Source organism: Chaetodon auriga, chromosome 17, assembly GCF_051107435.1.
Source record: "Chaetodon auriga isolate fChaAug3 chromosome 17, fChaAug3.hap1, whole genome shotgun sequence".
Lineage (NCBI taxonomy): Eukaryota > Metazoa > Chordata > Actinopteri > Chaetodontiformes > Chaetodontidae > Chaetodon > Chaetodon auriga.
In genome coordinates this window covers 21,975,459-22,001,295 of record NC_135090.1, presented here as the reverse complement: position 1 = coordinate 22,001,295, position 25,837 = coordinate 21,975,459, and the positions used below count along the sequence as shown (strand labels likewise).

Sequence of the window (25,837 nt, the reverse complement as noted above, 5' to 3'; positions counted from 1 at the left end):
TAACCGGCCCGTCCTCCTCAGACCTGCTCCGTGTCCTCCAGTGAAAGCTTCGCTTGGCCGATCATTTGTGCTGTTTCTCAGACCGTCGTCCAGCCTTGGGCTCTTTGTCCTTCTTCCTTACATGAATGCCTCTCAGTAAGGCAGTAATTTACTACGTCCTCAACATTCCCTCATCCTAAGCTGTGAATCATCCTGGTGTGATATTTTTTTTGTCTGCAGTGATGAAGGACTTCCTGAACAGTGTCACAGGTGTTGCTTTCAGACTGTATTCAAATAGTTGAAGTGACCTGGTTGAATTAAATGGAATAATTATCACGGCTTGATGGATCTCGACAGGCGGATGATCACCGGGTATCAGAAGTGTAAAACCTTCGCCTCATCGCGCTCTCGTGGAAAGTTTGTACTTGAAAGTGTCTCCGAGGGTTCAAAGACAAACTATTGATTTTGCAAAGTAAACCTAAAAAGTTTCCGCCTGCACTCATCGGGGAAGGTCGCCCGAGCTCACGATGTTTCAGCTGTCCTTCCTGCCTCTCAGCCAGACATCCGTTCCTTTCATTCATGATCGTGTTAAGCTGTAGTATTATGATGAATGATGATACGATATGCAAAGATTGAAATCTGCTTGAAACAGGTGATCCATCACAGTGAACGTATATTTAATTTCATTATGTGATCATGTTAGGTTGTCATTTCACGGCAGAGTAAGAATTAATTAGAAAAAGCTGATGGTCAAGTTGTGGATCTCAAACCAATGAACATCCAAACTGATCCATTTTTCTGGGTTGCATTTTGCAGCAGCGTCACCTGAAACCGCAACAGTTTTCAGCATCAAACTGTCAAAGCTGAGCTTTCAGGACCTCCCACCTAAACCTGCCTAAACGCTCACATTATGAACGTCCTGCTGAGCGAGTGTTAAACTCCCCCGCTGATCCCGCTGAACCGCCGGTTTATCTCTTTCATTAAACTTGACATTGTGACAGCATGTTCATGTTAGTTAATGTCATCCACGCTTGCCACCATTACTGCAGCCATCTTTATTGTCGCCGTGGACTCTTGTGTGAGCTCTGATTGGTGGATACTCTTTCCAACAGCATGAACAAATACCTGAACAAATCAGAGATACCTGTGGGGATTCAAAGCTCTCACTGTTGTTCTCTGTTGACCAGCGAGTGATGGGTTTCTTTTTTTTACGTTTCTGGAAACATTCACAGATTTAAAACCAAAGAAGAAGTGAGCCCCCTGTCATTGTCACGCTGCCGTCGCTCTCTTTGCCACGTTGCGGTCTGAACTAGCTCGAGTGGCCAAACTCGTTTCACCCTGGCTCTCCAGCAGCAGCGGTAAAAGCCATCGTGGCTGAACAAAGAAGAAAAAAGTGGCACCTGCAGAATCCCAAAGAGAAAAATCCAAAGATGAAGATGTCGCCGTGCCGCCACTTCTCTGTGATTGGCTGATGATGACGGGGAAGGCCAGTACATCAACAGTGAATCAGTGAGCCCTGGACACATGAGATGTCAGCAGAGAGAGAGGCCTTGAGAGCAGTTTTGTGGCTTTAGAGTGTGCTGAAAGGCGCCTCAGTGGCGTCTGCTGAGGGACCGCCGGGCCCTTTGTCTTCACAGGCTTTGGGGCCGGGCCAGGACTCAGACTAATGAACTTTTGGTTCGCCGCCAGCTTCTCTAACCTCCTCAGTCCCTCCTGTGCAGTCAGGTAAGCTCTGTTTCCTGCCAGGTGAAACACGGCAGAGCTGTGAATCCCCTCACTTCGTCACCCTCTGACCACCTGAGCCTCATTTACAGCTGTCAGAAGAGCTCTGAGGAGGAACACGGCCCAGTTTCAGGCCGCACGGCGAGACAAAAGACGAGTGAAACACACTCGAATTTACATACCGTTCACTGGCAAAGCCTATTAAGTCTTTTTTTCAAACATCACTGCTGCTCTGGATTTCTCTTTTCAAAGACTCTCTCTTCGCTCTGCTCTTCACAGTCTTGACGCAGTGCTTTGTAGGAGGGTGTGAAGTTCACATACGTTATGATGCTTCTCAATAATTAGATAAAAGGGTACAGCACACAGAAAAGAGAGGACTGATGAGGTTGATGCAGGATGTCAGTAACGTGGATTGCCTTCCAGTCTTTTACCTTTGAGTCACATGAAATGTCTCTAACCTCAGGGTCCTGTTTTCCAGGTGGTGTCCAACAGGGCTGACATGGCCATCGGCTCTCTCACCATTAACGAAGAGAGGTCGGAGGTCGTGGAGTTCTCCGTCCCCTTCGTGGAGACCGGCATCAGCGTCATGGTCTCTCGCAGCAATGGCACCGTGTCTCCCTCCGCTTTCCTCGGTGAGTCTTGAGTCGCGTTCACGCTGAAGCACGTTAATCTGTGGAGCTCACAATGAGCGTCACGAAGCGTCAGTGTGCGTCCGTGCAGCGAGCGACAAATGAAATCTGTTCCATCGCAGCCTTGAAAATAGATCCAGAATGAGGTCTGCAGATTCCATTTTTACAGCGATTCATCTCACTCATGTGTCAGACATGACCGCTGAAAGGAAGCTAAAGTAATTATCCCGTGTATTTTTCTCCATAAATAACAAACACATACAGTCAGTGGAAGTTTGTTTGTGTAACAGCTTGATTCCTGACAGAGGAGCTCGAACAGAGGCTCAAAGAAAAGCCGAAACAAAAACGGACATTTTGCATGGAGCTTATGAGCGTGTTGAGTCTGAAAACCCTGGATTATATGTTTGTGTGTTTATTTTTCAGGCACAGCTGTAAAACAGGCGTGATAAACTCCATTATCTGAAAAAAAAAAAAAAAAAAAGTTTATTTGTGCTTCCATAAAAATGGGATTTACAGACACATCAGCTGCTGCTAACCTACATTCTGCAGGAGGAGCCCTGAAAACCAAGCTTGATGAGGGAAATGAGAAATCTTTGGCTGTATGGGATGTGTCAATAAAAACATCCGTGACAGATTCAACGTATGTCCGATATGAAGCATAAAGAGGGTATCCTGTGTTTGGATCAAGGTGGGTTTGTTTGAGGCGTGCGAACCCACCGCGTGTGCCAGCTGCTTGATTTACACGCCGTGCTCTCTCTCTGTCCTACTTACTGTTTTTGAATCAAACCAAAAGGGAATTTCACAGTTTTATTTTCGTCATTGTTGTGATCTTATTTTCTCACGCAGGCTTTGGTGCACAGTCAAAACTTACTTTAACCAAATCGACCCAAAGCGATGTGTGATGATCTCACACACACCGACGAACTGGACGCGGTTCAGTGGAAAAAACACACGTCCTGAATAAAAACATGAAGGATTGCTGAGTCAACTAGGACCTGAAGTCATTCACAGAGAGAAGATCGCTGATTATCTCATGTGTGCTGCTGTTTTGCCACATCGTTTGAAGATCTGCAGTCTTGGTGATACTTTATGTACTCGGGATGCAGCGGGCCTGCAGGCTCTGAGCAACGACATCCCCTCAAGCTGCACAGTTGAGGTCCATAAAATCTGGGCTTTATCTATAGACGCTGAGCTTTGAGTACACTCTAGCATCGCTCGGGGACGCAGCTATTTCAGGGCAGGACCAGAGGAAGCACAGCGTCGACCTGCTCTGAGCAGGATCACACGAGTCGAACCAAAGGCTGTAAAGGTGAACGTCTTCATCAGGTGTTCATTCGGTATTAAGTATTAAAAATGATGCTGCAAATGGAAAAAATGGAAAATTTCACATGGTGAGGTATGGAAATAATTAAGCACAGTGTTCTGCACTGTTGCTAAATCGTGCCTGAAGTGCCCTTGAGCAAGGCGTGGTTGTGGAAATCTGTCTCCAAACCTGACATTTGTTTTTCACCTTTAAAATCACCGAAACCTGTTTTAATTGCGGCTCTTGCGAGAAGAGAAATGTTAAACTCATGTTTTCAAACTTCGGAGGAGGCGTGATGAGATGAAGTGCAGCTTGTTTCACATGTGAATTCATTACATGCAGAATGTATGTACGTACACACATCAGCTGTCTGCAAGACTCACCCAAAAAAACCTCACGGAGAGCCGTTAATGAGCAGCGTGGACGTGTTGCAGATTCATTTTGTTCCTTTGATCTGAGGATGTGAACAACAGCTCCGATAACTCACATAACCCCGCACAGAGGGTCGTAAATGATGCTCCATTATGGAGGAGGCCTTTTCTGAAGCTTTTGTCTCCCACATGAAAAGGTTCACGCTCATGACTTCACACCTCAAAGCCAAGCAGCCAACCCGGACTTCAGATTGAATATTCTGGGATCCAAAGGAGCTCCCACAGTGAGGCGGTGAATCCATGCCTCAGACAAAGTTAGCCTCTCCTAAGATAACACCTCTTAATTTACAAATCTCCTAAGACTAATTCCAGACGTTTCCAAGCATGGAGAGATGGAGAGATGAAAGGAGAGAGCTGGAGGCAGAGAAATTAAAACAAAGGGGGGGGGGGTTAGAGGAGGAGAGAGGGAGTCATGTCGAGTACCAATATAAACAGAAAACACTGAGGGAGAGGTTGATAGAGGAGCGATAGGCTGCTTCACATCCTCAGATGTTTTAATCTGAGCAGCGGCTGGCTGACATGCTGCTGTGTGTGTGTGTGTGTGTGTGTGTGTGTGTGTGTGTGTGTGTGTGTGTGTGTGTGTGTGTGTGTGTGTGTGTGTGTGTGTGTTTGTAATGTTCCGACCTGATGAGACTATAACCCGTAGCAAAATGACTTGTTAGCACGCAGCAGCGTCCCGGGCGACTTCTCTTTGAGCCTCCGTCTGTGCTGAAAACCTGTGAGTCCACTGCAGCGCACGCTCTGCTCGTACTGAGCTTCACTTGACGTCGGAGGTTCGAGTCTGGATAGAAGAGACCTGCAAACCTCTGAAAATATCTCAAAGCTGCTCATGGCTTTGACCGTGTTGGTGTTAGCTCTTAGAGAGCAATACAGTATAGGCTGTGATTTCTAAAGTTCTACTGAAAAGTAAGTCCGTAATAATAATAACAATAATGATAATGATGATGATAAGATGTCTCTTATTCAACAGGCTGTTTGTCGTATTTATTTCATGCTCACTCACTTAAAGTGTCTTTTTTAATGGAGGTGCAGTTGTTATATAATCTCTTCATGAAGAGGATGCAGAATAGTTCGAGATAAACAAACTTGTCAGAGACAGATAAGCTTTAAGTGCAGAGTGTTGTTCTCTAACCTTCATCAACTTCAATTCAGAAGAAAATACGAGACACAAAATGAAAAAATTAGGAAAAAGCTGCTGTAGTCGACTCTCAAGATGAATAAAAAAGAATGAAATTAAAATGACAGCAGCTGGTTAGCTTAGCACAGAGACTTGAAACAGAGGGAAACAGCTAGCGTGGCTCCATCCACAGGTCAAAATGATGTTTTTTTAAGGCAAACAGCAGCTGGCAGTAACTTCATATTTAACTTTGCTCATTCTTTTATCTAAACCTCTGCGGGAAGGTAAATACGCATATTTCCCGTAACTGTGACTTTAAATGTTTATGAATTATTTCATTTCATGGCTAAACAGCCTCTTCAGATCCTCCTGTAATAAATCAGTTCTCTGAACGAAAAGTCCTCCTCGGCGGTCGACGTGTGTTCGCCGCTCACAGACCTGATCTTTGCCTCGCACTCCTTAAGGGATCCGTTTCATACTCACACGTTCGCAGTAGTACATCCATCCATCTGTCAGAGGAGATTTAGAAGACAATCTGAAACACGTCATGGTTGGACAGAGGTGCAGCGCTCCCAAGGCCGTTTTGTCTGAACAGCGCCGGGCCACAGGGCCAGAAGTGATTCCATACTGTGGCTCCGTATGGATGTGTGTGTGGGAGCGGATGGATGGGCTGCTGGGAAGGACAAAAAAGAGAAAGGTAAGCAAGGCCGGAGAGGTAAGAGGCGACAGCAGCGTGTGAGGAAAGGTGAAGGGTGAAAGGTGACAGAGGGACAGTTGTTTCTGATGGCGCTGCCGCCGAAAAACCCTCCAGCAGTTCGACTAGAGCTGGTTATCGATGGGAGGGAAGAGAGGAGGGACAAGAGGAACGGAGGGAGAGAGGACATCAGGCGAGGTCGTAAGGAAACCAGGAGGCGAGACGGTTTAACTCAGTGGACGCACGCGATGACGCTCGCATTTTAGCCAGCACGTCCTCACACTGAGACAGGCTGGAGCCTCTGAGGTAGAACCAACATGGCCGACGTCACGTCGAACAGAAACCTGATTGTGATTTTGATTTAGTGTTCGTCCTTTGATGAAAATGAGTCCTTTGAGTCTTGGCGATTGATTTTCATGTCTTCTCGGGGTTTTGAACCTTTGTCCTCAGGCCTCTCAGACTGTACATCAGCAGCGTCAGCAGCGTGTTTTTGGCCTTTTTGTTCGTCGGGTCTCCAGCGTTGGACGACTGTGACTGTTCGACCTTTGGCAGCAGCTGTTTATGGATGAAGACAGAGCAGACGCTTATTTTAAATGTGTTTTCATGTGAAGTTACTTTGATACGTTTATCTGCCGGACGTTTAACTCGGCACGGCGACCAGCTGAAGCCTGATGGTCCATAATGGGCTGAAGTGCGTCTCTGCCTCCTTCACTCGGATCGTTCACACTCTCCTGTCAAGCTCCTGGAAGCGCTCAGTTCTGGGAGAATGAAACATTTTCTGCTTGTGTGACTCTTTAAATATTTAAGTCCCTTTTCGGGCTCCTCGTCTTCTGACTTGACGTCCTGTGACACTGTGTTTCTCGCCAGCGGTCAGATGTTTGATGACTCTGTCTGCTCTCGCTCTGCAGTCAAGACGCTTGTTAACAAAGGTTTTTTTTTCACGTCAGACACGTTGGCTGCTTTGTGCTCCTGCAGGCTGAGCTGGGCTTACAGGACAGAGTAGGTTTTCAGTGTTTACACGCAGAAAAAAACTCTTATGATAAAGCTCTCATCGGTAAATCTCAGATTGAAAAGAAGCATTTCATCATGTTCAGCTGCGCCTCGTCTGTCAGTCCTTGTTTCACTTTTAGTGCAATATAACAAGTTCAATTCTTCCTCTGCGAGAGGGAACAATTTGAAATGCTGGAAGATACATTTGCTGAGTAACTTCTGTCGCCTCCGTGTGCATTAAGAGCCACTCAGAAGTTTAGAAAGAAAACTTGAAGAAAAAGGACTCTGATATTTTTATCCATGTCCAGCCTTGAATGTTCGCTGCGTTACCTCGAGTGTGTCTGCATGTGTGCTGCTGTGAGACAACTCCGAATTCTGTCTGTCTGTTCTTTGGCAGAATAACTATATTGAAACATTACGCGTCTGTTTCTTAGATTAGCTGCGATAAGTCGAGCTCCTCTAACACCTCGATACACCCGGTGAATGAGAAATAGAAGGAGAGCCAGACAGACCACGCAGCCGGAGAGCTCGGCAGGACACAAAGTCTGAGCCTGGATGATGACAAACACTTAAACTGTCAAGGGGCCAGTAAAGAGGGACATGAAAATTGAACAAGTGAAGAGAAGTAAAAGGAGAGAGAGTGTGTGTGTGTGCGTGTTTGTGTGTGTGTGTGTGTGTGTGTGTGTGTTTGTGTTGGGAAGGATGGTCATCGGCAGCAGCCCGGCTGTCACTCATATCGGCAATTCGGAGATAAAAGTCTCCACAAAAGGCAGCAGCGGACCTCTCAGGCCAAACCAGTGAGTTCTTCTTCAGCAAGAGCTTCTGAAGAATTCAGCTGCGGTCAATGCAGAAATAAATATATTTACCAGTAAGCAGTCAATACGTCTGAGGCAGAGAGGCAAGAAAAAAGTGCTGCTCGGTGTGAAACGCAGCTCTGGAACATAACTTTTTCACAGCTGACGTGTTTTTATGCACATTCATTCATTGTTTCTGGGTTTTTGAGCTTTTTTTTTTTGTGTTCCCGCCATCACTGGTGTCGGTCGATCGTGCACACGTGTGGATGTACGACCCGTGAGATGACTGATTTTCTTTTTCTGCGTCATTTTTTGGTTCTTTTCTGTCTCTCTTTTATTCTTTGTCGTCTATAACAGCTTCATTTCCTCGGTTCACAGCTGTAATATTTCCACAGCTCATGATCTGAATTCTTTATCACATAACGAGAATGATGGAAACACAAATTAATTTGCATTTTTCCTTTTCTGATTTTCTTGAAATTTGGCTCGAATTTGCACTACATTTGGGTGGAAACAGCTATTTTCTCTCATCCTGGCAGCAAAAGCACAGCCGTTAAAATAAAATGTCCTCGCACTGCAAAGCTCATCCAATATGGCGTAATTCCAAATCCAGCCTGATTTCCGGATTTTAACTTGGTCTTATCCACATTTTAACACATCAGCTTGAATCAGTGCTCAGCTGATGTGGGAGACACTGGAAATCCTCCAGACACTGAGAACATGTCGATAAGCCAGACGACACGTCCAACACGCGTCTCCTTCACTGTGTTTGTGTTGTTTGATTAGACCTCTTCCTCCTCGCTCCCTCGTGTCTTCGTCCAGAGGCGCGTTGGTTCTCCTAATGCTGCGACTGTAAAAACAAATTTGTCCTTGTAAGATCAGGATCAAACAGGCAGCAGGTGATTCTGCGGGACCTCTAATCTCACAGGGACCAGTGTGATTCAGCTGGAGTCTAATCAGAACAACAGACAGACGGACGGACTCGGCTCCTCCATCGCCATCAGCTTCGCTCTCATTGGCTGCCAAACTGCTCATATGTTTTCTATCCTAAACTGTAAAGCCTTCAGACTGCGAGATTCAGACGGACAAGTCAGGAACAAAATGGCCGCTGAGGTTCATCAGGATGCGACCAGTGAAAAAGTTGTTAAAGGAGTCAAATTTCTGTCACCTTTTGGAAACACGTTTCACTGTCAGCTGCTGCGATCACAGTTTGGGACTAAAAACTGTATTCATGGGTGAAAGTGAAGCGTCTGTCTCAGCGTGACTAACACGGTTATCAAGTTGTGATTAAGTGACAGTAACTTCATGAGCTTTTCCCCTGACAGGTGTGTTGTTAGAAGTGCTCAGCATTTCGCTTGTTCTGAGGAGCCACTCTGGTGGAAAGACAGACACTTTGCTTGCAGGCATACTAATAATTCACTCTTAATACAATTAAGGAAATGCTACAAGGAAAGCGACGCCCGAATAAACACCATATGCTCACGTCTTCTTCAGGTCACAGGAGGCGTTACTGAGGTAGGATCTGTGGATTGTAGTCACATCGTTGAAGGGCTTTTTTATCCGTGTAAACTGATTAATCTAACTATGACTCTATCAGTTTTCACCACATTTTGTACTTCGCACGGCCGTCCAGCCGCCTTCCAACACAAGCCAAAGATCTTCCACCAGTAAGATGCGTCACTCTCTCTGCTGTTGTTTGAAATGCTTCCTACAGTACGATACAGACAGACTTCCTCCACAGCGGTGGGGCCATTTAACAAGAGAGGAGTCGTTCTGTTGGTAGACGTCTTTGTACACGATGTGCTGTTAAAGCTGCCAGACAAACAGCTTTCAAGGCAACATTTGTTTCATCAGTGAAGCGTTGTGACCAAACACAAGTTTCAGTTTCCTGTGCACATGTCTTCCAGGTGTGAATGAGACTAGATAATAAAATGATATTTGCATAAGGAAGCCCTGCTAACCCTGTGTGCTAGCATGTGTGTTAGCATCATGACAGAAGAGGAGGAGGCTGTGTGGAAATGTCCGGGCCGTCACATGTTCCACGAGGAAACTGAATATTAATGCTTCCATGCGAATGTCTTAATTGGAGGATGTCTCACGGTAATTACGGTTCATAACCACGTCATTATGTCAATGTGACGGAGCGAGCGACTCTTCACGCGTGCTGTGTCCTCGTCCCACGCTGTTCTGGATCAGCTCGGCCTGCGTTCAGCTTCACCGCGAGGTTCTCGACAGCGCTCCCAGTACGAAGGTCACCAGTTTGAATCCCCCGACCTGCTGGGAGCGTGTTGGCAAGCAGCGTGAAAAAGTAAAGCTGTCACTTTACTCAGCGACTGCTGCTGAAACGCCCTTGAGGAAGGCCACGTGAAGCTCATTAACCCCAACCTTAACCCCACCTGCTCCGGTGCCTGACTGGTCGTACCTGCAGCTCCCAAGTGTGAATTTTAAAGAGGGCATCATTGACAAAGAGCATATGTCTTCTCGTGACTTTCCCTGATTAAACATGGCTATAAAAATAGACTGTGGTCGTCCAGAGTGGATATATGGCTGCTGGAAACGCAGAGACTCGCTGAGAGAGAGTGTGAAATAAAACAATAAAGCTCCTCAGATCTTAACTCAAGGCTGACAGCACTGAAAACAGCGCACATCTGCCTCACGCTCCTCACCCGCCAGAGTAAGAGAAAATAAATCAAACGCAACCTTCAGTGTTTGCAGTGCACCATGTAATTATTGACACACTTCCTCTGCCAAGCCAATTCTGATGGAACCGCCATCAAAAATGAGCAGACAAATTCAATAAATCAGTGTTGTGTCCAGAGCTTCAGGGCACCGTGAAAAAACTTCCCGTGAAAATATTCAATTCAATTAGAGACACAGGACCTTGGACAAAGGAGTGGCGTGCACGCCGAGCCGCTGACTGTCCGGGTCTGCTTCCGCTGCTCTCTGCTTCGCGTTGTGCCGTTCAGCTGCTGTAATCTTTGCTCAGAAAAACACTTCAGACCAAAGAACGCAATCAGATATTTTAAATCACTTTTAAATCACCTCCCTCAGGCTGCGCTCAACAAATGCAATGAGACAAAGAAGCTCGGCATTACGCTCAAATCTCAGCGTTTCACACACACGCGAGCAGGAACAGATGAGAAAACGAGGCGCCTCTAAAGCTCACGACATTAAGAAGAATCACGTTAAATGATCTTTCAGGACTAAAGACGTGGTTCAACCTCTGACTCCATGATGTGAAAATAAAACAGGCCACAGAAACTTGCCTCGTACATCGAACCACTTGGTGCAGTTTTATTATCGATTTATTAAATGTTTGTGCAAAATACAGTTCAAAACAAGACGACGTTCATGTTGATTTAACTCTGTAAAATACTGCACCGACATAATCTAAACACGGCTGAACAAACCTGTCAGTATAACGCACCAAGCTGAATTAAATCATGTCAGACTGCATTCGATCATACAGCACAATAACCTGGAAATTCACACTTCAGTGCTTTAATTTCACCATTATTCTTTTATCATGTGTAAGAATCCAGTTGAAAAGCCCAATGATGTGGCTCTTCTTACTGCACGGCTTTAAGTGGAAAGCTCACGAGCTGCGACGGCCGATGGCGTGAAAACCAAAGCAGGAGCCTCTGAAAAGTGTCCGTTCAGAGTTTCAGTTTTCAGTCTCTTTCTCTGAGGATGACACAGAAAAACGCAGAGAGCACAGAACCATCAGCAGTTTGTGAAAATCACAGCAACAGAATGGAGATTTTTGCTGCCAGGCGTCAGCAGGCTGAGGCGTCCTTCACCTGCGCGTTAGAGGAACATTTAGTTCAGTACTGGAGCTGAAGTCTCCTCCACTGTCGGCTCTCTGCGCTTCTGTTGACATCAGTCTAGTTTTCACTGTGTCTTTAGTCATAAATGGTGTTACATGTGCACCAGAATCTGAATCCATCATGAAAGCACAATAAAATCAATAAAATGGCTCGTGTTTCTGCACATGTGACTTCGGCCGCTGCGACACACCTGCATGTGAATTGGACCTTCAGTCCTTGTGGCACACACTCCGACAGCTGAGCCCTAAGAGCATTTTAACCCTGTCTGGCAGGAAGTTTAATGGCTCAGCCCTGAGCGTCTCCACCTGCGCCCTCACTGTGCATCTCTCTGCGGGGGAGGCTTCGCTAAAAGCCTCATATTTGGAAACTCGCCGCTCTTTGGAAGCACACAGCCGAGTTTGATGGAGCATCTCTACCTGGACGCAACACTGCGAGGCAAAGGTGTTGATGAGGCGAGCCGGCAGCTCAGCTCGGCGCTGTTTGATTAGCGTTACAGCTGTTTTCAGAAAATCTCTCACTAATTTAGCAAATCTCACAAGTATCTGCTCGTTTCCTCAGCCAGAAGTTAGACGAGCAGCCGTTTCTGTAGGAGGGCGAGACGAGGAGACGCCATGTCCTCCTGTCTTCACTCAGGGGTGTTTCAGGTGTCCAATTACAGATGAGAGAAACTCTCAAAACTGTCATCGATTACATTTTGGTTTGCGTCATTATTTCCATGTTTCTGAGGACCAAATAATGCAGAATGCATTAATGTATAGTCTTCCTCGTTCGAGATGGGAAACGTTTGTGCCGTTTAAAATCATCTTTAATTCATCTCACAGCAGGGAGTCACCATAAGAAGCTTCAATAAAAAAAAAACAAAAAAACATGACAAGTAAACAATATATGAAGGAAAACAGACGGTTTGTAGTTTCCGTTAATCTGATCCGACAGCTGAGAGTCTGTCTTCAGCTCTGTCTGTCTCAAAGCGTGTTCCTTTCACTGCGTCATCGCCTTTGTTCATCCTCACACTAATGCATGAAATTTAACTTCTTGACTCATCTGCCAAAGCTCTTACAAACTGAGACGCGGTGACAGTCGTGAGGTGCTTCGCTGATGATCGCAGGCTAAATCTGACCAAACAGGCGAAGCCGAATTTGGAGAGCTCAAGTGCTAATTATTAATAACTCGGGATGTTTTTATCCGAACTTTGACTCTGATTGTTGCTCATGAGTCATAGATATTTAGTGTTACGGAGAAAGTTTTCAGCTCCTCTTAAAGTTGGTTTATGAGCCTCTAAAAGCAGTAAATTTCCTCGGCTCGGTCTCTCAAACGAAGAGAAAAGCTCGATGTAAATGCAGCCCAATTAACATTCAGGCAGTAAAGGTGCTTTCAGATTGTTGCTGCTGTTGCTGCCACTTGGCAACGCCAACGTTCTGTTTTTTGAATCGCCCCCCCCCGCCGCTGCAGCCGCCGACCTCAGCAGCACGCCCGCCATTGTGCTTCCATTGAAAGCGCTGGAGGCGGCACTGGTCACCGCCGGCTATGTGAGAGTGAGGCGTATTCACATTATCGCAGAAAAACAGCTTTTGTGTGCAGCGCCTCCATTGTGGTGGATGTGACCTGGTGGAGGGGGGGGGGGTCAGGTGTAGTTCTGAAACCAAAAAAAGGTACACGTTTGGCAAAGTATCAGCAGGCAGGTGCAGCCACCAGGTGCTGATTTCAGTCTATCCACTGCTAGCTAAGGTGGCACTGCTTAGAAACCTTACAGCGCCACCAGGAGGTCCAGAGTGGTCAACACTGCACCAAAACAGGAAGTGCAGCCCCTGCTGTCCTGCTGACACACGTTAACAGAGCCAATCAGAAGGGCCTGATTTGATTTGGAACCGTGGACCAGACGATTATTTACCCCCCAAACGGCGAGCGACGTGTTTCTTCAGCTTTTAGCGTCAGGACACGGTGTCTCTGTCCACAGTCCAGTCGTGACAGACACTCCGGCGTTTGATAAAGTGAGACTTTACAGATGACAGGAAAACTTCTGAAACTTTATCTGATGTTTGCATGTGTGTGTGTTTGTGTGTGTGTTGCAGAGCCCTACAGCCCGGCGGTGTGGGTGATGATGTTTGTGATGTGCCTGTCGGTGGTGGCTGTCACCGTCTTCATCTTTGAGTTCTTCAGCCCCGTGGGATACAACCGCAGCCTGCAGAGCGCCAAGAGTAAGAGACGGAGTCACTCCAGCGCCGGCACGCCAATCAACCCGCCGCCACTGCTCATTTCATGACATTATTACCAACTTGTCACTTCGTCAGTTATGTAAGCGAGGGGGGGCTGATTTGAGGAGGGTGTTTGCTCAAATTATGCAAAGCGTCCCACTTTTTTTTTTGTCTGCACACGAGTCAAAACAATCACTCCACACCCACGAGCCGGCTTATTTATTTTTAATGAAACAAACACTGACGGCAGGGTGGTGCTTGATTTTGACGGTTTTACAGAACTTGTCAGTTCATCATTTATGCCAAGTGTTTGCTGGCTGCTCCTCAGCGATGCTGCGTTCATGTTAAATAATCATTCAGAGATGTTATTCATTACTTTCTAATAAGTCGACGCAAGTGGAATTATACTGAACTGGAGTGACAGGTAGGTGTTTACTCATCGCTGCTTGTCAGTTCAAGCTTTTTCTCTGCTAAAACACATCTGCTTCTGTCTTAATCTCGTCCGTTCCTCAGTGTCTGCTTTCCTTATTCTACTAATCTTCTAAGTGGTCAAAAAGTCCACTTGGCAGCGTTAATCAAGAAGCTCATGCAGCACTCCTCTCCTCTTGTCCAGGTATCAGCAGAGGTCGTAACATGTGTCACGTTATGTGTCAAATTAAGCTGTTCAGATAAACCCAGTTTTGATATATTTCCGTATTATTCTGACACATAATGACCGACGAAGCCGACCGTCGTTCACAGCCCCCTCAACGTGTGACCACCTCAGCGCTGTTTGTCATAGTATTAAATACCTTCAGAGGTCATTTTACCCATTTAAGCTGTAATTTGTTCAGGTTTTGAGGTATCTGTCTCAGATTTTTGTCTCTTCTGGGGCTGAATTGTAGAATGACAGTAAATGGGAAACTTGTTCGCCCTTCCTTTCATCTTTCTTTTGCTCTGTAAGTTTTTATGCTTCGTTTTGCTGCAGAGCTAAATTAAGTCTGCCATTGGCTTTAATATATCCTTCTGTTCCTTTATCATCTCCACATTTTCACTGATACATTCAGTCAAACTGACCTTTCACTGCCGAAAAGTTGATAACTCATATTCTCTATCGCCCGCCGTCCCGTCTATACCTTCAGAGGAAATGTATACCTCCGCCTTTCATCTTGAGCATCCCAATTAGATTCCTCAATTTTGTCTCTCGTCCTTCTGAGGCTTCACAGATTCTGGATTCAACACAAGGTGCCAGGTTTAATCTTTAATAACTCTGTGTAAGTCTTCCTTCTGCCCTGTCTTTAACTCAATCTCCCCTGTTTGAACTTTCAACATCAGACAGTTCTTGGATCACTGTAGGACAGTTTGTCCCTGCAACCCGCCGTCAGAACCAGTCCGAGCTGTTTGGCCGAATGTTTGCGGGCGTCACTGTTCACATGCTTTTGGAGCAAATCCTTGCAGCAGGTTGAACACCTGGTGGACTGGACCAGGAGACTGGAAGGCTCGTGGTTTTACAAAGACACATTCACCAATCACATGCTGTTATAACTTGGGCGTCCACATACGTTTGTCTGCGCTGCCGTGTCATCTGCCTGCCTGTTGTCACTCAGCACGTGTGTGAAGTGTTCTTAATCCTATCGTTTCACTCTGTAACACTCTTTCTCTCTCTCTCTCTCTCAGAGTCAGGGGGATCTAAGTTCACCATAGGGAAGTCCGTCTGGCTGTTGTGGGCGCTGGTCTTCAACAACTCTGTGCCAGTGGAGAATCCCAGAGGAACCACCAGCAAGATCATGGTGATCACTCTGACCGACCGATGAGCTGATTGGCTGATTGCTTGATTGTTGCAGTTGGTAGTTGGATGACCATGTGACACCTAGAAGGAACCAAAGTCTCACCGTCTCGTCGTCTTAGATGTCTGTTCAACTCCTTTTGCCTCACATTAAAATAGAGCCATTAAAATGCTGCTTTGGCCGACCTCGATGTTTCCAATCAATAAAAAGTCTAATTCAGCCCAGTTTTGACCAAAAACTCACCACATCAGTGCTTAATGGGCAGCATTAGAGCCGTTAGTAGTTCAGTGAGTGAAGTATTTAACTGACAGGTGGATTGATTGGTTTATTGACTAAGAAGTTTAATGACAGGTGAAAAATTAAACACAATACCGCTCAACTTTATCTTGACTGTAATTTTCCCCACGCACTGCTGCATCCCTAATTTGCATTTTGTAGAAAAAATCTGAAACTTGTGAGCTTTATGAGCCGCTGCAATCAGTTTGAGAGCGTTCGTTCGCTCGTTTCGCCGCGGTGGTCCGTTTACTACCTGCTGCTACTCTCTGCCCTCACGAGCAGAAAAATCAGTGGCAGGCTCGCCCCCTCCACGGCGGAGTAAAGAGCCACAGGAGGTTAAAAGCTCGAGGTGTCTTTTTTCTTCTGACTGCCCGAGTGCTTTTCACAATAACCCCAATCATCTCAAGAGCTCATTAGCAGCTCAATGGGCTTTCTGAAAGGGGGTCAGAGGAGAGACTTCAGTTCTTTTTCTGCAGGTGTTTCAGTCTTAGGTTAAACTGTTGGTCTGCTGTACGTCACCTCGCAGGTAGAGTGAGGTTAATGGTCCTGTAGCCCACACGGAAGAGACCACTGTGCCTTTAAGAGGTTTCCTCTCACAACAGCTTCCTGCCCACTAAAAAATCATATCAGGCAACCACAGCTCGACGTGAGCAACAATAAATGTTACGAGATGAATGGAATCTCTAATGGAGGCTCATCCTCTGAAGGACTTCCATTTATTGTTCATTTTACATACTTTCTGAAGCCTATTCGGGCTATCACTCTCCATCCCAGCATGCTCTGGGTGGGTAATTGACAACCATGTATTATTGATATCATACGTTGAAGTTTTAATAGGTTTTACATCGACCCGAGGGTCATGAAACTCTCCAGGGAGCCGTTGTAAGCGAGCAGTCCGTCCTTCACCCCTCTCGTTAGGACGGATCCTCCTGCTGAAGCAGCGCCGAGCAAAACACTGAATCCTCATTCGCCAAGATGGCTTCTTTTTAAAAGCGTGCCTCAGTTGCCAGAGCGATGAGGGTACATTTTTCATCTTATTCATTAAGAAAATTATGCAAATGAACTTTTGGCATAAACACAGAGCACTGTGGAAGCAAATAGCCCCGTTCATCACCGACTGCAAGTGCAAATTTAGTGCTAAGACTAATCCACATCTCTCACTTGCTCCCTGGCTGAATGTCAACAGTGCAGCAATGAAGGAAGCACTTCTGAAGAGCTGAATGTATTTACGCCAAGTCCTTAAAGCACCTTTCAAAGGGTTTTTTGTATGTGTTACAATAACCCAGCATTGGAAACTGTTCGTAGTTTTTTAAGAGGCAATGGGAGGATGTTCCATTACAGGAGAAGGCCCTGTTCTCAAAATGTAGGCTCAGCTGAAAATAGTCTCCAAAAATGTGAAACTACAGCATCCAGCTGTTTTATGAAGACCTTTTTAAGAAGTAAAAACATATTTTTGTGACCTGTTTCTAAAGAAAACTCAATGTGTGGTCAGACAACCAGCAGAGACTCCAGGAAGTCACTGCTTCCAGCTCATAACCTCCAGCATAACTGGAACAAAAAAACATTGAACATGTTTAATAGTGAGATTTAGGTTGATTTGGTGACTGTGGACAAAACCACGCTGGCTGTTTCCCCATGTTTTTCAGTCTTTGTGCTAAGCTAAGCTAACCCACTGCAGGCATATTTAGCATATAAACGATGTCGCTCATCTCAAACTGCACAATTAAACCTGAGCTGTCAGACAGATGTAGTCGAGTAAAAAGTACCTTGTTTCCCTCTGAATTGTAGAAGCAGTATAAAGCGTAAATACTCATAGTACAAATACCTCAGTTATGTGCTACAGAGCTTGAGTAAATGTACTTTGTTCTCCTTTATCCGTGTGTGTACATAACCACAGATGTGGTGAGGTGTGATGATGTCAGGAGAGAAAAAGAGCGTTTCTCCTCAGCACTCCACAGTTTGTCACTTTAACATTATTATGAATAAAGTTCAAGTAAGAAAAGGACAGATTACCAAGGTTGCAGTGACATTTTGGGATTCAGAGGTGTCATGCTGACAAATACGACTCCACCCTCCAGGCAAGATGGAGCATCGACCGTTTAGCAATGAATTGCCGACAAGTGAAAAGAGTGTCCCTGGAATCTCAAAATGCTTCCCCGGCTGTCAGAATCAGCCGTCATTAATGTGACTCCTCCACGCTGCTCCTTCAGGTGCTGGTGTGGGCCTTCTTCGCTGTCATCTTCCTGGCCTCCTACACTGCCAACCTGGCTGCCTTCATGATCCAGGAGGAGTACATCGACACCGTGTCAGGGCTGTCGGATAAGAAGGTACAGTGTGGGGGGTGGGGACTGATCGATGCGTGCACCAACAGGTGGATGGCCAGATGGACTGATAGGTGAATGGATGAGCAGGAAAGTTAGCCAAACAGCTCTTTACGGTGACGTGTAAGTTTAGGTAATGTGAGATGAGAGGCTTTTGTTCACAGTCAACTGGAGCAGATGAGAGAGAACAAATTAACAGCATCCTACAAAGGTGCTTCAGTTCCTCCGTTTTCTCCAGAAGAAGTGGGCAACTTCAGAATAGCTCCAGTAAAATATCGCATGCAGTCCTTGGAAATGTTCCCTCTCACTGCTGCTTCTTTTTATGTGTCAGTGCAGCTTCAGCAGAACCCACAAAACTGTATCCTGCTGCTGTGACACCTTAAACCCTCGTCTGTTTTATCAGCCTCCCCCCTCAGCTCTTCAGAAAGCTGCAGCGGAGAGGCCGCTCTTTGAAAGTGAACGCTTTGAATCTTTGCAGCGGTTCATCCCGCGGCAGCTCCTCTTCCTCCTTTTCGTCTGCCTCTCTTTAACTCCCTCCTGTCGCTTTAATCTCCGCCCACCTCTTCTTCTCGTGTAGTTCCAGCACCCGACGGAGCAGTACCCGCCGCTGAGATTCGGCACAGTGCCAAACGGCAGCACGGAGGAGAACATTCGCTCCAACTATCCCAACATGCACCAGTACATGATCCGCAACAACCAGAAGGGCGTGGAGGAGGCCATCGACAACCTCAAGACTGGGTAAGGAGCGGAGGAGGTGGAGGAGGGAACAGGGGTTTAATGATAAGAAAAGGAAAAGGAGAGAAGGCTTCAATAAATCCATCTACATCACAGTTCTGTAAATATTTCTACTTTTATCAGGTGTAGAACATTACAGGTGTTGTGACTTAATCCCCCTGATTAGACCAGGTGTGGGCCTGCTCCTCATTCAGGATCCTGGTGTGGCAGCAGATCATGTGGATGTTGTTTCTAACTTGAACTGCGGGAGCTAACGTGGCTACATGCTAACAACAGGCAGCCACAGATTTGTTCATGTTAACATTCTGCAGTCAGTAAGCTCACACTCACTTAGCATTTACAAAATAAGAATATAAACAAACAGCATTTCCTGGACGAGACGTCAGCTCCACCCTCTGTCAAACCTGCTGGACATCGGAGAACCTCCTGATCTCATGGGTCAAAGTTCAGTCAGGTTGAACTGAAGGTCGGGAGTAATCTAACGTGTCTCACCGCTCAGCATGGACGTGAATGGGAAGCTAATTTCAGTCAGATTGTACCACGAGCCCTCATGAGTTCAGCTCTTTCATTAGCTCACATGTCTCCGCCCGACACCACCCTGAGCTGAGGGTTAATCAGCCACAATCGTAAACACCTGTGTGGGAGTGCAGGGCTTTCAAGAGTCGCCTGAGAACAAAGACACTCACATGCACCTACAGACAGAGTGATGCGTGACTTAAAGTGTAAAAAAGCCAATTATGAAAGCTTAAAAAAACACTGAAAATAAGTCTGAGTTTTGTGTGAAATTGTATATTTTGCAACACGTGGGTGGAACCATGGCTCAAAATCAGGTTAAACAAAGAGAAACTGCGTAAAGGTCAGACCTGTAGATCCAGAGTGGGACCTGCAACGTGTCATCACGTCTGAAGCGTCCGTTTACTCCGGCTGACTTCCATCAACACTCAAAGTATAAAAATACTTTGTCTGTGCAGTATATGCTCGAGGCGAAGGCCCTCTGGGATCATTATACCGTACACACATATATACATTTGACAAAGTAAAGGAAAGACTGCGAGAATAGGAGGGAGACAGCAAATGGAGATCCTTCCTGGGGGGACGGTTTCCTGGCACAGTCTGGCTCCACTTGTTGCCTCAGACAGAGCAGCTACTGCAAATCAATCCCAGTTACTCTGAGTGATCACCTTTCTCCTATCATGAAACGTTTCCAGATTTCTTCCTGGATAATACCCCACACACACACACACACACACACACACACACACACACACACACACACACACACACACACACACACACACTGGCATCGAGCCGCCGATGGAGGATACAGCTCACTCAACAAACGTCTGGAACGCTCTGAACGTCTGATGAAGTGAAAGCAGTCGGGCAGTGGCTGCAGGCTGAATCCACAGAAACCTTGTTACCAAACTTCTACTGTCATCCACTCCAGTTTGAAAAAACTCCACCTTTCTCCTGTAATTCACCGGTCGGAGCTGCACACATCTGACAGCGGCTCCAGCAGCGCCACCCTCCCTCTCTCCTCGGCTTTTTATGTATTTTTTTCATTTTGCACTGGAGGCGACGTTGTCATCCGCACCTCGTTTCAATTACGGGACCCTCTTGTCTCTGTGAAGCTGCGAGCGCATTGATCTGCCTTGCCTCCGGAGCCACGGCTAACTGTTGTAACCTGTGCAGCCCCATTAGGATCACAGCCAGTAAACGAGGCGAGGGAAGAGGAGGGAAAAAAGAAGTACTTTCAATAATACATGCTCGCAGCGGCCGCAGTGCGGGGGGGGAGAAATCCCGCCATCTCAGCACCGCCTGCCACTCAGGCGCCTCTTGTCTTCCGGGTGGGGGTGGAGGGCGGGCGGGGGTTATTATCCGCCTGTGGGGCCACAGAGCACACAAAGCACTTGCCATAAAAAATACACTTGCTCATCGAGTTTGGAGGAGGAGGAGGAGGAGGAGGGGGAGGAGGAGGGGGAGAAGGTGGAGTGATGTTAGTCGATGCAGATGAGGGTTCAGATGTTTAATGGGACAGTCAAACACACACACACACACACACACACACGCAGACAAACAGTGACCACAGTCTTTAGCACATTTGACGTACCGTGTTATTAAAACTCCCATGATGCATTTCTTCTGCCGTCCCTCTTGTTCCCCTCCCATCACGTCAGCCTCTCTGCGTCTCCCTCGTCGCTGTCTGTCGACGTCTTTCCCTCTAACTCTCCGTCCGACCTCATTGATGGAGGAAACATTAGTTTGCGCCGTCACAGCGAAGCGGTGTGAAGATTCCACCAAACACCTCCTCTCCATCTCTCTCTCCTCGTTCCTCCTCCTCTCCTTACTCCCTCTTTCTCCCCCTGATCCTTTCTCTGTCTCCTCTCTGGCCTCCTTCCTCCTCCCTCATTAGCTCCTTGCTCTTAGCTCCTCTCAGCTCCTTTCTTCTGCCTTGCACCTCCTCCCTCCAGCCATTATCTCTAACCCTCCTTTTCTCTCCTTTTCCTGTCGCCCACCTCCTCCCCTCCTGCACCATCTAACCTCCTCTTCACCTCTTTTCAACCTTCCATCCTCAAAGCGCCGCCGTGCTCCCCCCCTCCTCTCTTTGGTTGTACAGTGCAGCGCTCCCGAGTGTGAATATGAATGAGTGTGAAGTGGAAGAGCAGGTGTAGTTACAGATCCTTCATCAGATCCTCACATATTCATCACCCGTGTGAGCTGAGCTTTTACATCCAATCTGTTACGTTATGATCAAGTGTTCCAGCTCACTTTTGGTGCACACCCACTTTTCTCAGCCTGCCTTCTCTGCAGGGACTTTAACGGATGCAGCTCATTATGTTTTTTCCATCGAAGTTTAATCTATTCACTACTTTTCAATTACTTAGTTAATGGTCTCATCTATAAAACGTCAGAAAATAGTGAAGAATGTCCGTCGCTGTTTCCCAGAGCAAAGTCAAACCTTCAGCACTCTGAAACCCAAAAATATGAATCAAATCCTCACATATGAGACGTGACTTAAGCTCCACTTCTTTACTAAAGTTGCGCTGGGATGATGTTTTGATGACAGATTAGTTGTTCGAGCACTTCTTTTCACAAAGAGTGCTGCAACAGTCGACTTGAGCAAACAAGCCGAATGCCTCGTGTCGCAGTGTGCAGATGGTAAGATAAGTCCTTTAATCTCAGCCTCCGAGTTGTAGAAAGAGTTTTATGATATCTCCAACTTTGCGGTAATGAGCAAGTGAAACAGGGCGATGATTGAGTATCATCATTTAGAGGCCTTTATCATCGTAATGTTAGCATGTTGTCTTATTGTTTTAAAAGTTAATGTGGTCTAAATCGATTCTTGTCTGATGTACATCATAACTGTGGAAGACTTTGCATTCCAAACTGTACAAATACTCTGTCCTATACAGGGTTTGCATCCATTTGAAGTCATTTGAAGAGAAATGTGTGGTTCACCGCTGACTATAACGCATCTGCTTTGAAATGTGTGAAAACAGATCGGCTTGGCTGCTCTGTCTTTTATGCTATGCTAACACTGAGCAGCTGTATTGCTAACCCTCCTGGAGTCATGCAAGAGGTTTCCTCCTTTGTTCCATCCCTGAGGAAACATATTCATAGAGGCTGATTTGACATGAGAGGAATATTCACAGTATTTCTGGTCCATTACCTGATTTTTTATTCTTCGCCTATGAGAAACATTAAGTGACGGAGGTGCAGAGCTCTCAGAAGTCTACGAGAGGAGGAATTCTTCCAGCTTAGCCGAAGTGAGAATCACATCTTACTCGCATCACAACCTGGCCTGCTGTAGTCTGGTCTATGGAGGCTGTTGTAGGGGGAGAGCTGACATCTCCGCCTCCTCCGTGATGAATAGCTCTCTGTGCGACTGTTGAAAATGGTGTCGCGAAAGAAGCTCCGGTGCTTTCACTTCTGCTTTTAGGCCGTCATTGTCTCAGCGCCGCTTTATCCATCATCTCTGTCATTTTGTACACTGCTCGCACTTCCTCTGTTGTCACTTAGCTCCAGGTCAGTGATTTCCATTCCTTTGTTGTAATTTTCCTCCTTCCTTCCTTCCTACCCTGCAGGAAACTGGATGCCTTCATTTACGACGCTGCAGTGCTGAACTATATGGCCAGAAAGGACGAGGGCTGCAAGGTAAGAAATCGGTCTGTCGTTTGGCAGCTCTGCACGGCGCCGCGCTCGTACGTAGTGTCGTAGCGCCCAGCCTGGTCGTGTGGAACAGAAGCACAGCGGACATGCCAAACGAGCGCTTCTACAGCTGCATTAAATAAATCAAACACATCCCATGCATTTACATGTGTCCCTCACGGCCTGTATCTAGTTAATATTGTCATTTTTGGACAGCACTGGTGTTGATTTATTTATAAGTTTGGATTTGATACGGCTCCCACAGCGAGAATGAAAATCCTACCCGTGATCATTTGTAATAAGGTCTGTGGGAGGCCCGAGCTCCCAGCAGCCTCGTACAACAGCCACTGCTGCAGTAATTATTACAACTGATGTGGATCTATATTAATTCCTCCGCTGAAACAATATCCTGCGCTCCAGCTCTGGGACTTTTTCACACGTCGATATGAGAACTGAGCCAGCTGATTTGCATGTATGCGACGGTGACAGCAGGCGGAAAATATTACAGCAGAAATTAAGCTAATTTTCATTTTTCGTCGCCGTCGGCCTCTTTGAATCCGACTCTGTGGAGGGGTTTGTGTGTTTGTGTGCGCGGATGTGCAGGTGTTCACATCTTTGTGTCCTCACTCCACAAGGTGATGACCATCGGCTCCGGGAAGGTGTTCGCCACCACGGGCTACGGCATCGCCCTGCACAAGAACTCCCGCTGGAAACGCCCTCTGGACCTGGCTCTGCTGCAGCTGGTTGGAGACGGTGAGACAGAGGGGTCGAGGGTGGGGCGCTTGAAGCCTTTACCTGGGTGGGCTTAAGGGGAAAGAAAGGTTTCAGTCAGGAGTCTGGAAAATGAAAACTGTCATTGATGAAACAATTTGTGGTGCAGTTTGTAATATTCCTTCATCCTGCACTGAATCACTGAACACACCTGAACACCGTGAAACTCCTCAGAAAGGAGGTCGAGGTCGATGGTCGTTTAACTTCAACACCTCGACCTTTCCGCGTCGCGCCGCTGCAGCGGTTCACATAAAGGACAAAGATGTAATCCAACCGAGACCGCAAAGGTCAGAGAAGACGCATTTAGCTCAGGAATGTAGGAACGTCTGCAGAACGTCGTTTGGTACACGCAGAACCATTTGTGTGGCAGTTAATTATGTTATGAGCGCAGGTTTGGATGGATGGAGGCTGTTTAACCCAGTCTGTCCGTAACCTTGACCTTAAGTGGGGATTTTACTGGTCTTCTTTTGCAACGTGGACATGTAGAAAAGTGTTTGTTTTTTATGCAAATGACTAATGATTATCACATGATCAAGGATAAAGCTGCTGGCTGAAGTTGCCTGCACATAGTTTACTTACTTTCTATTGTTGGAGGGTTTCAGGTAAACAAGTATGACGGCAGTAAAGATAGAAAACGTTTGATCAAATCATTTTTCAATTCATCGACATGAATGTGAGCCAGCAGCAGATGCAGGTGCTGGTGGGATAAAAGGGGACAAAGTTCAAAGTTAGGCAGGAGTCAAAGATGAGGAAGAGAGATGGAGCGAGGCGTGAGGAAGACGAATGAGGTGAGGGGAGGGGGGTGCGATGGGGTGGGTGAGGGTCAGAGGAGAAATGAAAGAGGAGGAAGGTTTGAAGAGGGAGAGAGAGGAAGATCAATACAGAAGGTTAAAGGGAAGAAGAGCGGGAAGGAAGAGGGAAGGAGGTGTGATGCACACACACACACACACACACACACACACACACACACACACACACACACAGCCCGACTCCCTCTCACTGTATTCATCTTCTCTGTCGTTGATGCATGTCGCCGTTTTTGGACCTTGTGTTTGAGAGATGTCGCTCGTCAGTTTTGGCCTTTTTTCTGCTCCTTTTCAAACGCTGGGAGATATATTTAAAAGCTCCTCAGAGGCTTCACCTCCTCACTTCATCTCTCCTCCTGTCTCGTGACTTATGTCAGCGTCTCCGTTGAACTTGTTCCTTTCACATTTCTCTTGACGATCCACATCACTCGTCAGTGATTTAATACGCCGCCTTAAAAAGGTTCAAGATCATTAAGATCATTTGAGTCTTTTGGTTTGCTGGCGAGCTCAGTTTTGACGTTTTACAGCATATTTGGGTTTCCGTCATTTTAAACGTGTCTGTGGTTATATTTTCATGTCATCGCCCCACAATGACGAGGTTCTTTTTACAGCAGGCAACTTGTGGAAAAGTAGTTGCATGTCTAATCTTGTTTTTACGTCCATACCCGGCGGTGGCGGCTGTAGGGAGTAAGTGTGCAGAGAGGAAGAAATGTGGTTCAGATCAGTCAGAGAGAGAAGGAAGAGGAGTGGAAGCATAAAGAGCAGGAGGTGTGACAGAGACAGATGTGAGGAGGTGCGGAGGTGCTCGCGGCTCCTTCTGGTACCTATAATAGCACAATTAACTGGATGGCATTGTTAACCAGTCTGTTTATGCCTGTTTGTGTCAATCATGGCCTCTCAGAGGAGGCCGAAAACACAGCGATGGAATGGCAGCGAAGATGAGGGAGGAGTCGCACCTGTATGTTGAAGTTTCTGAGTTTACTAAATCCTACAGACGAGCGAGTGTTAGAGAGGCTGCATCAAACTTAGTGGACCCGCAGAAAGGAAAGTGTATCACATGCACGCAGACGTGGTCAGGTTTGAACGTGCCAACTTTAAAAATGTGTCAAAACAAGATATTAAATGGCACAAAAACACGTCCAAATTACTAGTTTCAAGGTGAAAAATTATGCGACAAGGACAGAACTGAATGGCATTTTATTGAAGCATTGAGGTTCTCATTCTAAAGCAGATGTGATGTTCTGAGTTCTTTTTGATTGACTCAAATGTTTTGGCAATGTTTGCCCTCCTCCGTTCATGCCAGGAGCTCTTTTAAATAGAGCAGGAGCAGGAGAG

General features: G+C 46.4%; 1 protein-coding gene across 1 annotated transcript in view; it reads left to right on the top strand.

Moving 5' to 3' along the window:
• Nucleotides 1–25,837, top strand: part of grin2da (glutamate receptor, ionotropic, N-methyl D-aspartate 2D, a) — a 102,819-nt gene that overhangs the window by 59,644 nt on the left and 17,338 nt on the right. Inside the window, exons 9-15 of the mRNA XM_076754852.1 lie at nt 2,180–2,333; nt 13,556–13,681; nt 15,335–15,447; nt 17,931–18,047; nt 18,619–18,779; nt 22,862–22,931; nt 23,561–23,678. Coding sequence (XP_076610967.1) covers nt 2,180–2,333; nt 13,556–13,681; nt 15,335–15,447; nt 17,931–18,047; nt 18,619–18,779; nt 22,862–22,931; nt 23,561–23,678 — 859 coding nt within the window. The remainder of the gene's footprint in view (nt 1–2,179; nt 2,334–13,555; nt 13,682–15,334; nt 15,448–17,930; nt 18,048–18,618; nt 18,780–22,861; nt 22,932–23,560; nt 23,679–25,837) is intronic.